The following is a 16,102-nucleotide window of genomic DNA, read 5'->3' on the forward strand; positions in this document are numbered from 1 at the left end:
CAAATTTAGAATATCAATGAGCATTCCATGACATTCATGTCAATTTCCCCATTCAAATTCATTTTCTATTCCGAAATATAAATTTTAAACTTGCGATAGAAACATTTTTCACAAGCTATACTCCAATAAAACATCGTTGACCAATAATCACTCCAATTTTTGGGTCAATTTGACATTTTAAAAATACTTTATATTGTTTAAGATCTCTCAACAATAACATTCAAACACTTTATTTTACATATAAGCTAGCATAGGAAACCTCTAGATTAATGTTGACTACACTAGTGACATTTAGAACAAGTGATCCCCACCCCTACCTAACCAATGTGCACCTTTTTTGCTATAAATGTTTTTTCTACCAACAAACTTTAATATTTGTAAATTTGGAATCACATTCATCATCACGAATTCAATACTTAGGACATATTGGTGAAATTATAATCCATCAAGAAGTTTGGATTTATTTTCAATTATCTCATGATAATAGTGATTTTCTATTATAAAATTATGGGGTATGTAACATGTCAGCCTAAAAATCATACATAAACAACACCATCAATGCATTAAACAATTTCTATTAAAAAAAAGATGGTAGAAGTATTGTTTAGTGTAGAAATATGAACAATATATTATATATAGGCGATTGAAAATTTTCACCATGAGATAATCGAGAATGAATCCAAACTTGACGATTTGTTTGGTTCATTGTTTTCTTGGCAATTTGCCCTAACACTTGTTTGAGAGCTCGTAACAATTATCTAGCCCAGCCTAGTATCTTAATATTTGGTAGTCCATAACAGCTATATAGCCCATTTGGGAAAAATTCCAACTTGCTGTATACTCCATTATTGAAAAATTTCCAACTTGCTATATACTCCATTATAGGGAGTATCACCTACTAATTGTTACCATTATTGATCCATTATTTCAACTTCAAAATACAAAGTACAAACAGAAGTAGTAATTCCAAAAATCAAATAAATATGCTCTGGCTCTGCTCTCTACCCTCTAAAAGTGGTTCAATTTAATTCTGTAACACTGAGTATTAAGTAAAAATAGAAAGTAATCATACTAGTGGGGAAATGACCCAAAAATAAAAGTGATGGTCTTTTGATGGAGTTGGAAAACCACACATTATAGGAGTAGTAGTTTTTGTCAAAATAATTTAACGACTGAAATTTAGTAACGTTAATGTAATTAGATTTTCCCTTAACCAATATTGTTTCCAAAATATCATTACAAGACTAATTACTCATCACCAAAAATATTTTCGTTATTTATGGGAAATTTAATATCTACAATAGATGTCGGCAGAGTAAAAGGAAATGCTCGAAAAAGTCATATCAAAATATTATATAGCACGATTTTTTCTCAACTACATAATCCTAATTATTTGTTTTGCTTTATAATTGACAAATGTTTTTTATGGATTATTTTGAATTGTGATGCTATTTTAATTAAATATGAATATATGATAATAATTAGTTTTTCGAATATTACATATTTATACGTGGAGACTATTGTAAAATGGCCAAACTATTCTACTATAGTGTAGCCACAAAACTTTTTTATAGTATATGAATAGGAAAAATGTTGTTAGCACTTACCATACAGCAATGTGAAACCAACTATATGTGAAAAAGGAAAGCATAAAATCATTATGTAAATTGTGCATGATTTGAGCCATCTAATCCCTAAGTATGGAATCTCAAATTTAGTGAAATTAACACAATTTAAAGACATAGCCGTTACAAAATTATTTCTCACTATAAAATGTAGCATTAGAAATCAAAATCCAATGTTAGATCTTCTTGATAAGCAAATACTACTCCACTATACAGGAAGAGAGGGACGTAATTCTACATTGGAATAGGATGAATTCTAGCCGGTGCGCAGCGTGCAAGCATTTGAGGAGAAGATGCCCGTCGGACTGCATTTTCGCGCCATATTTTCCTTCAAACAATCCGCGGCGATTTGCTTATGTTCACAAGATTTTTGGCGCTAGCAATGTTGGAAAAATACTTCAGGTAATAGTTAATACACATTTTCATATATTTCTAGTAAATGCAAATATCGATTTTTTTTTTCGAGACGAGTAGGATCTTCCAGTGAGTTATCGGGGGGAAGCAGCAAACACGTTATGCTACGAGGCCTACTGCAGGATCAAGGATCCTGTTTACGGATGTGCTGGGATTGTCGATCAGTTGAATGAACAGTTAAAGATTGCCGAGTACCAGTTAGCTACCATTAAGGCCGCTATTACCACTGCTCTCCAACCTTCCTATTTGCTTGACCAATCTCTTCCTATGTTATAAGTTATCACTCGTCCTTATAATTCATGGATCATTTTTCTTTAAGTTTTATGTCTTTTATTTATAGAATAATAAGTTTCATGGAACCAAATAATAACTAGATATTGTGAGCACTATACTCGATTATGATTGAGAACGACTTCCACGCACAACAAAATTCAAAATTGCAACGTACCTGAGTTAAGTGGTTGTTGATTAGTGGAAAAATCGTTTACTCGGTTATGACCGACCAATATATTAATCTTTGTAAAATTGAAATCACATTCATGATCAATAACGAAGTCCCGGTATTTTTAAAATTTTCAACGAGGGAGTTTACAACTACTCCTTTTTTTTTGGAAAAAAACTAAACTAATATAATTTGCAAACTAGTTACTACAGTTAAGTAAACAAAACTTAAAGAATTTATGATGAGAGTAATTTAAAACATAAACACTCGAGTGGTAATTTCAAAATCAACTATTCTCTCAATCCTTTAAAGTAGAGCATTTTCATTTGATTCAAGTTACTGTGTAATAAATTGATAGATGGTGTATTTAGACGAAAAACATTATGCAAGTAAAGAAACGTCCCAAAAAGTATTAAAAGAAACATTATGTGAATAAAGAAACATTATTATAAAATAAGAATGAGATTTTATATCTTTGTTATAGGAGTATTTAATTGTTTTGTCCAATATACAAAATCGCATAGATGTCGGCTTGTCGTGCTCTTCTTATACTACTACGCATTAACGTGTACGGTATATCACTGTGACTGTGAACATTGATGCATTTTTTTTAGTATTAAAAGACATGTCACTTTTTTTAATGTATATAATGAGATATAAATTAAAAAGAAGAAAAAGAAAATTTCAGATGGTAAAACATTATTCGAAGAAAAATTTTGTTGTGTGAGATGCAAAATTTATAACAAGTAGAATGATTAGTGGAATATGGGACAATAAAAATAAATCGGGACTTCTTTTCGCAGATGGACTAAAATGAAAAAATGTGACTACTATTCGCGGAATACGTATTATCTCCAAAAATTTCATTCGATCACTTACCCATCATCAAAAATATTTTAATAATTTATTGGCAATTTTAGATTTATATAGTATCCGCCTAACAAATAACAATTAAGAATATTGATCTCATAAATCATAGTACTAAAATATAGATGAATTCCAATAATAATTTTTATAGTTAATGGAATATGCCATAATTCGCCCAAAATTTTTGGGAATAACCAGACATTTTTTGAGCTATGTATTTACTTTGTTTTGGTTTATTTTCTTTTCTTTTTTTTGGATTATTTCGAATCAAGATATTAATATCGCTAATATGAATATCATTTTACTCCCTCCGTTTTTTTATAGTTGAGTCATTTTTTTATTTTTGTAAGTTTTTTCATAGTTGAGTCATATCTATATATGATAACTTTTTCGTGCAGAAAAATTTTGCCTCAACTATGATGAAACGACTCGAATACAGTAAACGTAATTAATTTCCTGATTTTTCCCACTTTTTTTCCACACACACAGAAACACACACAAGACAGAGTCAACTTTCCTTTCAACAAAGTCGTCGTCAGTCCATTATTCCGTCTCTCTCTGCTAAAATCAGCACCAAAAAGATGAAGAAAAAGCCACCGATGCGGATCCCATCGCCGCCCTCTTCCCCTCCCCCCGCATCGCCATTATCCTCTCCCCTCGACGACGTCGTTTCGGAGCCTCCGATGTCCCCCTCCCTCCCCACCGATCTGCTCATCAACATCCTCTCCCGCCTGCCGGTCAAATCCCTGGGTAAGTTCAAATCCGTTTCCAAGGAATGGCTTCAATTAATCACCGATCCTCACCTCATCTCCGCCCACAGGGAGCTCTCTCTCGCCAATCCGAACATAGTCTTAGTGAAAAAGACTCACCTGCCCAATAAATGCACTAGGGTTGATGTCTCCTCCCTCAGCTTCGATGGGGTTTCGAAAAATCTTGATTTCTCGCTGCATTTATACGATTACGAGAACAATATTGAGATGTTGCCTTCGAAATGGGATCTGATTTGCTTTGTGAGTGATAGCGGGTTCTACGCTTGTAACCCTAGCACGCAGGTGACGATGAAATTGCCCGAGGCGAGCTGTTGCACGTCGGGCGAGGTGAATGCGGGGATGGGGTATGTTAAGGAGAGGGGGGAGTATGTTTTGGTGCATTTGTTTGATAGGAGCTTGGACTTACATGTGGATTATGACATTGGGTGTGAGGTGCTGAGGCTGAGGGACGGGGAGGATTGCGCGTGGGAGGTGGTGGATGCGAATTGTCCGTTTGTGGTGCGTGGTTGGGGGGTTTTGGTGGAGAATGTGTTCTATTGGATGATTTGGGATGAGTACAATCAGCCGGGGGATGAGGCTATCGTGTCGTTTGATTTGGAGAAGGGGGAGTTTGGGACTGTGTCTCCTCCCGAGGGCCGTTTTGATCCGAATGGGACGTGGTTTCTGGTGGAGCTAGGAGGGAGGTTGTGCTTGGTGGATAGTGAGACACGGCCGATGACTATGGATATATGGGTGTTGGAAGATGTTGAGAATCACAAGTGGGTTCAGGAGTATAGTATTTTGATGAATGGGTATACTAGTGACATGCTGAACTTCATCGTTCCGTTGGATTACCGGGACGGGAAGATTGTGATGGATGCGAAGCAGGAGAGTCTTGACTACTACGACGTGAAGAAGAAGCACATCAAAAGGATGGACCATCTGATTGCTGGGGAGTGGAATTGGCTTCGGCTTTGCACTGAGAGCTTCTTTTCCTTGAAAAAATTAATAGATATTGATGCTTGATGCCAAATTTTAGTGGGGCGGGCACTTCAACTGATGCCTATAATCAGGATTGTTTTCTTGTGTCCTGATATTGTCTGGTTCCAAATTCAATCCTAATTGTTAGGGATTGTTTTTTGGGTTCTTAAGGGAAACCAGACTATAATAGTTTTCAAATGCTTATTTCTCATATTTTCGTTTGGACAATTATTCTTGTGGTCTTTGATAGCCAAGTTGTTATGCTTTAAGAGTGATTAGTTGGTGTATGATTTATGAAAGACATTGTATTTGACTTGAATTGTTATAATTCTTCCTTTTACATACGATCGCCAGATATTTTGTTTTGTGTATTATGTAAACGTGCACCTCGTGATGATGCTAAAATGAATCAATCTTTGGCATGTTTGTATGGAAATTCATTTTGATTCAGCTATATATGACTGTCTGCCTTATGAGGTGCCTTACTCTATTACTTTAATCTTCTGACTTTTCTTCACTTGAAGTTTATATCTCATCTTCGAGGTCAATCGTGGAATGATAGTTGTACTCATTTCCAATCAACACGTCTACTCGGGCAGACTGAACAGGCCTTTGACTTGCAAGCTCCATGGGATTATTTCATTTTGCTTGTGGTTTTCCATTTCGTTTATTCTCTATTAATCAGCATTTACCTTGTGATCTTCATATTCCATCTATATGGCTGTATATGTTTTGGCATCAGGTCTCAAATTCTCCCTTTTCTGTTCTCTTTTTTTCTCGTTACTAGCTTAGGGGGTATTCTTTCCTGTGAAACTCTCTATGAAATTGAAGAAACATGTACTTCATGTTCCTGATTATAACAGAGAATGTTGTTCTAGAAACAGGGTGTACATGCTCATGGATTTATTGATGAATATTTTGTCTTACATAATAGCTCTCTTGACACTCTTGCCCTTCTTATTGTAATTGTCTTCGCTCAATGAATAAAATGGGTATGTTTATGATGGTGAATTCTAAGGAGTGCTCCCTTTCGCTCATTAGAGATCTGTTCTTGCTCAGTTCGCGTTCGTTTTGCAGAATATAGGAGCACTCCAGTCTCCAGGCTATTGCCCCGACTCTGGTTTAAAAAGGTGAAGCTCTGATGTCATTCTTCTGCAGTATAATCTTCTTATGTTGGCCTTTTAATGCTTGCAACTCGAAGCATTCAGCTTCGACTTCAAAGTGTTGCCATGTCATATGATAACTAAAACTTGTCCGATTTGGGTGCCATAACCATTAGCTCTTAATTTGTCTCAGATAAGTAGTTCTTCATAAGATGTTTTGTGCAGTTACAGTGTGATTTTGTGTCAACATTGCTGAATCTGTTTGTGTGAATCCCACATCTGTATGCATAATGCTCGCTTTACTGCTTAAGAGTTTTATGTTTATTCAACTCATCACAAAGAATAAAACAAACACTTGTATACATACATGTGTGCAGCAGGTGGTTATCGCTTGTATTCTAATTCTGGTATTGTATCATATGATGGAGCACTCGGGTGGAAAACCGTGCGGAAAGCGCTTAGAATCGGTGCAATAGTTGTAGATCATGTAGTTCTTTTGCACCCATTTTATTCTTTCTATCCCAGTATTGTCCAGTGACTGCGAGAACCATGAACTGGCAGACGAGGAGCAGGAGCCGGAAGCGCTAGTGCAAGCCAGCACGTTGTAGTTTCTGTAGGAGGCTGTGAAAGGGGCTTTTGTCCAGTCAGTTTTGACGAGCCCCCCTCTTGTCGCCCAATCTTCCCCATCCCACAGGCTCGAGAAGATCCACATCGGCTGGTTTTTGGGGTAAGATATCCCTTTCGACTCTTGGTTCTTGAAATGTCTTATGGGAGTTCCATCTACTGAGAATCTGCACATTCGAACACCACTTGAGTTTCAGTTTGTAACTGAGGACCCGAAACCTTAAAATAAGAAGGATTGTGAAGAAATTACATGATGCCGAGAGGGTTCCACAAGATCGAGTAGGTGTGAAAGTCCTTTGTCGGGTCGAACCAGAGGTAGAACTGCTGTTCCTTTTCACCTTTCCCTTGTGTGTATACGTTTGTGTGCAGGATGTAAGGTTGCCCGCTGAGGTTCCCCAGAAACTCAAAGTCAATTTCGTCGTGGTTCGACCCCAAGGAAGATAACTGAAAGAGAAGCAGCAAGATGAGAACTAAGTAAGCAGATGATCCATATGGTTCAGTTGAGAAAGAGCATATACTTACATAGTAGGTCGTGACAGTGCCAGCGGAGTTACCAGCAACGAGCTTGATCTGCATGTCGATCTTCCCAAACAGGTACTGGTTCTTGGATCTAAATCCAGAACCAGAAGCCTTATCCAAGGAGAGGGTAAGAAGCTTCCCACCCTCGAGTACTTTTGCCCGGCCCTCGCCCCACGTGATGTCGAAATCTTGGTTGAAATTGCCGCCAGCGAGAGCAGCCCCAGCAAAGGCTGATAGCAATAGCAGAATCAGATGCAACATCTTCTTCATCTGAGGTGAGAACTACTTAATCTTGGTTTGAATTGTATCAGAGAAGTTGGTGGTGAGCATGAGAGTGAAGAAAGGGGTTTAAATAGGGTGTTTTTGGAAGTGAAATAATGCATAACTTGGTGGGAAAGGGATGCATGCGTGTGGAAATGGAATAGGAGAAGAGACAGCTAAGGTAACGACGTGAGAGTGATCAATTCTTCATGCATGAAACCCAATTTTTTTAGCATTTTTGTAAAAGGGTGGGAGTTTGGTGAATTCTATCAAGAAATAGACATTAGTTTTAGCTTTCAAGGAAGATGGGGTGGGTGGATGGGTGTGTTTGGGGGTTATTCTCACAGCTGTCTGCTGATGACTGATTTATTTTTTTCTGAACTTAGAAAATAGGGGTTTTAAGCAGCTGGACATCATTTGCTTCTGGCAAGTTGAGACAATAACAAGTAAGTGGCCACATCATAGAAAACGAGACGAGCTTGACACGACGATGGAGGTGCGTTTGAACTCTATCGGTTATGGGTTCGAGCCTTCTCGGGTACGTATGAAGTTTAATCTTGATACTTGCAAACATCTTTTTTGTAAGATTTACCATGTCTTGATACTTGCAAACATCTTTTTTGGGAAGTATTTTTGATTTATTGGCATTGATTAGTCTGTTTTTGTAACTTATTAGTGGTGGGATTAACTTAGATGTGATCAAGTGAGACTATCTATTTTTACTTGTTTGTTTTAATTGTGTGGTTTGGCATGCATAATAAAATGGCGTTATCTTCTTCTTATCAAATAATTAAGTTTCCCACTTAACACCAATTTGTGTCACTCTCAAGTCTCAACTCTTTAGTCAACTACTGTCTTTCAATAAGTGTTGCTTTCTTATAAGTAATTCATTTCAATGGCGTGACACATTGTGTTATATTTTCTCTCTTTTCTTGGCAAATTATTTTGGGTAAATCTTCGATTCGGTCCAATCGTTTTAGCGTTTTGACGAAAATGTCTCAACGATAGTGTTTTCGGGCCAATCATATCCTTCAAGTTCCAGGGATAACATGGTCAGATTTTTTTTCAGTATAGTTTTAAGCTAAAATTGAAACGTTGTAGCGATTACCATAAGGTTTGAGATATTTTTCATATAAATTTGTGTTAAATATTTTGTGATGATTATCCAAGAATGATGAATTATTTAGTGTTCCCAACTTACTCTACATGAAGATAAGGATTTCAATCCTTGTTAGATTAGGAGAAAGATTGATGCGACAAATAATTAACCATCCACGTCAGTTTATGGGATGAAGGTTCATGAACTAATTAACTAATCCCACATCATGAATTTTATGGTCTTTAATAACGACTTTTGATTGGTGCTTAAGATGTTGATTATAAGATGAATTGACGCCTGTGTTTGGATTGATATATTAAACAAGATTAAGTTTTATGAATTTTAGTCTTGATCTCTTGACAAATTCAGTTTTTAGAAGTCTTGGGCCAATTCAAGATTTTGTCAAGTAAAATCTTGTAGTTTTTCTCATTTCAGTTGTTTGTAATATTCTTCTTTTTTTGATAGTATGTTTGTAATATTCTTTTTGATAACCTACAAAAGAACACAAGCAGGCAACCAAACAGATAAAGCAAAATCAAGTCAAAAAATAAAAACAAGATAGCTCAATAAAAAGTCCTAACACAAACCTACAAAAACGACTAAACAAACCAACATCAGTATAACTTACTCAATGATAAAGTGGCCAAGCTTGAAGACCATTTCCCAGTTCGTTCGAGTTATGGATTTTGTCTTTTGTTTGACCATCTCCTCAAATCATGTACTTTTCGAGAGCTTGTTCTGAAGAGAAAGGAAAACCATGGCACTAACCTCGAGTCCACAAGCCAAGTAGCCAGAAAGTTTCCTTTTTTCAAAATCTCAATTCGTGTACAAGCCTAGAAAGACCCACCTTATTTCGACATTCCAAATGAACCATGGTAGAATAGCGACATCCAAATCTTGTTGTCTTTGCAACTTATACCACCATTATACACTACTAATAATGTGAGTCTCATTATCCACTAACACTACTTTAACTACCATTCTCCTCCTCTCTCTTACTTTATCAATTTTGTTTTAATTCTCGTGCCATATTAATTGTCCATATCTTTATGGGGTGGAGGAAGTAGTAATTTCCATTTTCAAAGCAAATTATAAAGACATAATGCATTCTTCATGTTTAGTTACACCTATTATTTTATGCAATGAATTTGTTTTTCCATGTTTAGATACATAAGTCGGCCACCTACAACAGATATCATATAATGAAATGAACTATTATTATTAATATTATGAAACATAATTTTTTGAAACAAGCAAATAACTCATCTAAAGTTCCCATTTGTAGACTATAATGTTGATGTTACGAGTCGACTATAATACAAATGCATATTGGGCCTTTACCCCTAGGATCATGACAGCCCACCAAAGGTAGGAGTACTATATATATTACCTGTCTATAAAAATATTCTTGTTTTGTCATTTCAGCCATCTACAAAAAAAAAAAAATCTCTTATTTAAAAATAATATTCCATCCTTCGCATCTTAGGTTTTGTTGGACAAAAAAGATTAAGAAGTGAGTGTTTGTAAGTTAAATGAAGAAATAATATACTAGTATTAGATAAATAAAGAGAAGAATAAAATAAATAATTTAAGAAAGGTTAAAGTATTAAGGACGATAAAGTAAGACAAATCTGATTATGCTGATTTTTTGTGGTAAACGAAAATGGTGAAAAATTAACAAAGAAATGTAACATTAGAATCAATATAGTAATATAATATATTTATTAATAGCAATAATGATTATTATTATTAAATAAAGGTGAGTAAATGGGAGCTATGAATAGAACCACTCCTACCCTTGTTAGTTGTCAAGGGCTTGTGCTAACAACCTAATTACACCATTAAGCTTCATTTGTGGTTTTTAAAAGTTCTAGTCATTTGTCCAATTATCAATGGCCATCAATATTTGATAGTATTAACTAATTAAGCACCATGGAATCTTCCCAAAGTGATAAAGATGGGAGTGTGTGGGACAACCTTTTAAAGTGTGTTAGTACATAATTAGAGTAAGATTTTGGTTTCAAACTTATATCCATTTCCTAATTAATAAAATCCCTTGTATCCTAATAGCGTATATAGGTTATTGTCACCCAATTAATCGAATGACATTAATTTCACGACGAATATACATCGAATCTTATAATTATTTTGAATATATTAACGGTTTCATGTGATAGGTTTGGAGGTGTCCAATGTTGTAATGACATGTTGGCAAATAATCTGGCAACGTAGCATTCATACTCGTATATCGACTTAAAGTAGGAGAGCGAGCATCTGGTTCTTATCTACTGTCTATCATCATCAACAACTCATATATATTTCAACTAGTTGAACTTGTAAGAAATCAATTCGTTAATTCTACTTGACAATTTTGGACATGACTTGAAAACTCGACGTAAACATACACAAGAGTACTTAATAAGCTATTGTCAATTTTTATCGGGTTTGTGTCCTTATCGAGTCGACTTAATTACTCAGAACATGACAATTTCGATTAGGGTTTTGGTTGGATTCGGACTACCAATATTATTTTGATCGTGTAAATAAGATTCAGGTTGAAAATTTCCTTAAAATTTGTATACAGTCTTATTGGTTTGTGTCGTTAGAAAATTGACCAGAGGTTAAGAAGGAAAAAATTGAACAATCGTTTTCCATATATACAACCAACACTGAAATGTTTTTTTTTTAATGGAATAAGACAAACTCTTTGATGCGCACAACCTTACCCTCCCTTGCCAGTCTCCATACTTTCCCCTTCTTTTGGTTGGGCCAAACCCGGTTTCGCGTCGAGTTTGACCCGTGCACACCGTGAGGGTGCGCGTACTATAGTGTCCCTAATGGAATAATTATATTTCTTTTTGCATGAAACTCAGTGTTGCTCAATTTTCATTTAGATATCCGTTTTTGCTATTGTTAATTTAGTTTGGAAAAAATCATGAAAATGGAGGAAAAGGTGAAGAGATTTCACTAACAATCCATCCATGCCAGAAACATGTAGCAGCTAGCATACATTTTTGGATGAAACATTTGAAGACAAAATCCTACTATCAAAAGAAGAAAAACAAAGGCAAAAATCAAGAAAAAAAAAAGAGAGTTGCAGTCACTAGCTTAGTCATGTGATCCAGTGACGATCATCACATCACATTGCACCTCCTGAAAAGGGAAAAAAAAATACATAAATAAATAACCAAAATATAAATAGAAACGTTACATGAATTAATTTTCATAACTATAGAGCATACCATAATCTTTAGGTGTCTGGCATTTATAGCACTCCATTCTGCTAGCATAATTATGCATGCCACATCCAATTCTGTTTCACATCCATTAAAAATATAGTTAATAATAATTAAAAATATATTACGAGTGAAGAAATTGAAAAATTAGAAAGCGTAAATAAGATGTGTGTGAGTTGGCTGGTAATGTCTGAGGCCAAAGGTCGTTAAAAAAAAAGTAAATAAGTTGCTATATTGACCTGGAGCAGATCCAGTCGCCGGTTTTCCAGCCGGGGGCCATGATTCCGGTGGAATAACCGCAATAGTCTTTGGAGGCGCAGCATCGGTAGCAGCTGGTGCGGCTAGCGTAGTTGTGTGCGCCGCAGTTCATGGCCGCGCAATACCAGTCTCCCGCCAAAACTTCGCTCTTGTGCAATGCGGTTGCGTAGGCAGCCGCCTCGGCTGCTCCGGCATATTTAGGGCACCCGCACCGCTGGCACGAGTCCCGCTTCGAGAAGTTCAGGTGCTGGCACGCGCCGCACATCCAGTCTCCTTGCCTGCTCATCTTCTTGTATATATTTGTTGTTGTTTTTTCTCAAATTGAGAAAATGAGAGGTGGATTTTGTTTGTAGTAAGGTAGTGTTTTTTTGTTTGGAGTTGGTGGGTTTGGAGAATGAGTTGGTGTGGGGGGTTTTATACTAGTGGAATGGACTTTGTTGTGGGGGCCATTCTCCATGGCCCTAGGGGCTAGAGACGTGTGACCCGACTCTACCTGAATTAGTTACTGTTTAAGTACGTGTTTAGTGACGCAAACATCACATATTTGGCATCAAACAATTTTATTTTAGGCTTTGGAGCTCGGCACAAAGCTAACCACATTTGGCAGAGCCAGGAATTCAATTCAAAAAGGACAAAAATATATACTCCGTCCTATATAAAGAATATTTAAGAGTTTTAGGTAGGGCATGATGAAGAAAATTGGAAAATCTTACAGTGTCGAGGTTCTGCTTTCATCCATGAAGCGGTTTCAATGCTCTTGAAAAACTAGACAGTTATCTCGTTAAACAGTATCGCGATTTCTTTCGTCTCAATCTTTTCATCAAGGACAGCCAATTTCTCTCGGTTTATTAGCCCTAGTTTTATCAGTTCAAACTTGCTCTTGGGTGTTCAAATTATTTTTAAATTTTTAATGTATGTTTTAATTATAAAACGACGTGGTTCAAGTTCCGTGTTAGCATGAAAGTTTTTATAGTTATAAACGACGTCGTTTTGATAGTTCCAATAATATTATAAAAAATCTAGACCATTATGCACATACTAGCTCCCTTAAGTATCAACAAGTGTCTCTCTCTTCCCAAATAATGAAATAATGCAACCTTTTTGGATGATGATTCCCTTGTGCATTATTGCAAGGGGGAAAGAGTTTGAAAATGCTATTCTCTATTCCTTGCCCATTTCTGGTAAGGTGTTATGAGGGGAAGATGTTATTTGGGAGGTGGGGGGCTGCATGGACACGTCAGCTTATTCCCTCGCCACGTGGATGCCACATAGGACGATAAACGTGTCGATGATCGATGCATGAGTAGGACTACGTGGTCCGGGGGAAAACATGTAGACATTTTCACATGGTGGAATTGATTCTTTATATGAATGCATTGACAAATTCCACACCAATAATTCAATATATAAATCCATTTGAAGATATATGGAAGATGTTGTCCACTAGCAGATGTTACATTTTGCCAGCATTGGTCTTCATCACCTTACTCAATCAGCATCTCTTTTTCTTGCAATAATGCACAAGATACTATATTATATTCCCTTGTGTTTATTGTCACAATACTATGAAATGCATGGCTTCTCTCTCTCTTCAATCACACACACATCTGCAAGAAATCAGGGAGCCAAATTGATCAACAGAAAAAATCATGTGAGATGAAGCTTAGTCACAACTGGATAAGAGTATATTCTGCAGAAAAAAAATTCATGTCCAAAACAACTGCACTAACAATTCAATAATTTCATGTCACACAACAAAATTAAGAAGCAATATATTATTAGTGTAATAGAGATTGGAAATATTTAATTTTTGATCTATAATTAGTTAGTATTACATGACTATATGCATATAGATACATGCAAAAGTTCCATTTATACATGCCTCTCTATTGGTTCAAGAATATTTTTGGAGTTCTATTTTATGAGATCTCATTATGTCTGAGGAGTAAAGTAATCTTTCAAAACGAATCAAACTAGGATGTCGGGAAGAGACTCGGATTGTGGACTGAAGTTCGGTATCCAGAGTTTTCTCTTTCATCCATGCAAAATATTGTGTCGCTGCTCTTGCACGGGATCTTGTTCTCTTTGTTAGCCCTCTACGGGGTGATTCGAGTCTTTTCTTCTTTATAAAAAAAATATTCCTCTCTATTTGATTTCTTTGAATTGATTGACTAGACACAAGAGTACATTTAAACATGATCAAATTACTTGAGAACAACATGTGTGCAAGTTAATCAGAACATGTCTAAACTAGATAGGCTGAAGTAATCCAAACTCAAACACATCAATTTGTTGTAATGATCAAATGTGAATAAGGATTTGACATACTGTATCTATCAATTTTGATGTCCCTTTTGAGTGTGAATATTGGCCCAATATGCTGACATGGCAACCAATTCATTTTTACCTAGGATTTGATAAGGAAGAATATCATCAACCACCACCATTTTTCACCAGACAAAATGAATATTATATTCTACTCCACACCTAAAAAATAAATAAATTTGAAATCAAAATTAGAGAGCTGACTTGTTCTATATTCTGAAGATGAGAAAGTGGTCTAATTCTCTCAATAATACTTGCAAGAATCCACATCTTCTTCCATTGTGGGTGATGAGAAAAATAGCCACTGCTTTTGCATTATTGGATACTCATAATAAGAAGGATTTTGACAGCAGTTTGTTCTTCTCATCACTCTCTAACTGATTATTTGCTTAGTGTAATTCCAAAAGCTCATTTTGTGATTGTGACATAAGATATAGAGCTGGCCTAGTGGTGGATAGTGATGTTGTAGCCCAATAAAAATGATCTAACCAAAGATAAAACAGAATGAAAATTCGAAAAAATCCTAGTTTCTTGAATCTCGATTAAATCTTAAAATCAAAGTTGTATAGCAATTGAGTAGTACTATATTCACAAATGAAAGAAAATAGTAAATGTTTTCACCCTCAAATGATTCCAAATAACCAAAATCCATCAAGCATGAACACTCCATGTTTCTAAAAATTTGAAAATATTGGTCTTTTCCCACCAAAACTGCATCAGATAGCAATGCCCACACTTAAAAAACCATTGGTTCCAGTGTGAGAAGACACGAACCATAATTAACCGGGCCATGAAGGAGGAATGTGATTCAGTTAGGAACTGTCAACCGCCGATTCCATTTCCGGGACTTATTTTTGTAAGTACATAACCGAACTTTTTTTTTATCATTTTACATTGAAAATCATTTTATAAACATTAATTGATTTAAAATAAATTTCATACTAATCATTTTGCAACACTTCGAAAAACACTTAAATTTTTATGCAAATATGTATATATTTAAGCAAAAAAATAAATTTTTTTTTACTAAATATTGTATAATTAATTCAAATCAAGCTCGAAATCATGTTACGATTCGATATAAAATTTCTATATCACTTCTTTTTTATTGCTACATGTAGTACAATAAATAACAAAATTAATTTTTAATTATATTCACTTAAATTTAAAAATTTAAAGATATTATGTACATGTACAATTTATGTACATTTATCTTTTTCCTTTTTAAAAAAAGATTAAATTACATTTTCAAATTTTTAACTTATAACTATACGTTTAAATATGAAATATAAAATGCGTAAATTGAACTTAATGCAATAACAAGGAAAACAACTTACAATTATATTGATTTTATTTTAAAATAAGACATAAAATTTACAAATTACTCCATTTAAGAAGTAAAGTAAAATATAAACAAATACTCCTACTATCTAAGATCAAAATATATTGATCTTAATATAACTTAGAAGACAATAAATATATAATGATTTTCTCTATATCACTTTAATCCCATTCATAACTGTATTTCTCACAAAGGACATAAATTAAAAATGTGATTATTGGTTACGAATGGAGATAATAGTGTATAAATACTACTAC

The 16,102-nt window shown here is 35.1% G+C and overlaps 4 protein-coding genes and 1 long non-coding RNA gene across 5 annotated transcripts; 3 read left to right on the forward strand and 2 right to left on the reverse strand.

The window, feature by feature from the left end:
* The first annotated feature begins 1,874 nt into the window (after positions 1-1,874).
* LOC125193622 (LOB domain-containing protein 23-like) lies at positions 1,875-2,315 on the forward strand. Its single transcript, XM_048091455.1, has 2 exons — positions 1,875-2,027; positions 2,100-2,315. Exons 1-2 carry the CDS (start codon positions 1,875-1,877, stop codon positions 2,313-2,315), a joined length of 369 nt encoding a protein of 122 aa, XP_047947412.1.
* Positions 2,316-3,842: 1,527 nt separating this feature from the next.
* On the forward strand, positions 3,843-5,418 carry LOC125194179 (F-box protein At4g19940-like). Its single transcript, XM_048092251.2, has one exon. The coding sequence runs from the start codon at positions 3,930-3,932 to the stop codon at positions 5,121-5,123; it is 1,194 nt and encodes a 397-aa protein (XP_047948208.2). The 5' UTR covers positions 3,843-3,929; the 3' UTR covers positions 5,124-5,418.
* Positions 5,419-6,479: 1,061 nt separating this feature from the next.
* LOC125194180 (xyloglucan endotransglucosylase protein 1-like) lies at positions 6,480-7,666 on the reverse strand. The gene is made up of 3 exons (XM_048092252.2): positions 7,328-7,666; positions 7,056-7,249; positions 6,480-6,972 (listed from the first exon to the last, which is right to left on the reverse strand). Exons 1-3 carry the CDS (start codon positions 7,592-7,594, stop codon positions 6,597-6,599), a joined length of 837 nt encoding a protein of 278 aa, XP_047948209.1. The 5' UTR covers positions 7,595-7,666; the 3' UTR covers positions 6,480-6,596.
* Positions 7,473-8,232, forward strand: LOC148927090 (uncharacterized). The gene is made up of 2 exons (XR_016137774.1): positions 7,473-7,599; positions 7,972-8,232. It is a non-coding gene; the product is annotated as an uncharacterized LOC148927090 (long non-coding RNA).
* A 3,394-nt stretch (positions 8,233-11,626) lies between these two features.
* On the reverse strand, positions 11,627-12,571 carry LOC125197287 (uncharacterized). The gene is made up of 3 exons (XM_048096011.2): positions 12,160-12,571; positions 11,927-11,997; positions 11,627-11,837 (listed from the first exon to the last, which is right to left on the reverse strand). Exons 1-3 carry the CDS (start codon positions 12,462-12,464, stop codon positions 11,824-11,826), a joined length of 390 nt encoding a protein of 129 aa, XP_047951968.1. The 5' UTR covers positions 12,465-12,571; the 3' UTR covers positions 11,627-11,823.
* Positions 12,572-16,102: the final 3,531 nt, after the last annotated feature.

Source organism: Salvia hispanica, chromosome 4 (assembly GCF_029641045.1).
Source record: "Salvia hispanica isolate PSC_SH4W2 chromosome 4, Shi_PSC_v1, whole genome shotgun sequence".
In the NCBI taxonomy this organism is placed as follows: domain Eukaryota; kingdom Viridiplantae; phylum Streptophyta; class Magnoliopsida; order Lamiales; family Lamiaceae; genus Salvia; species Salvia hispanica.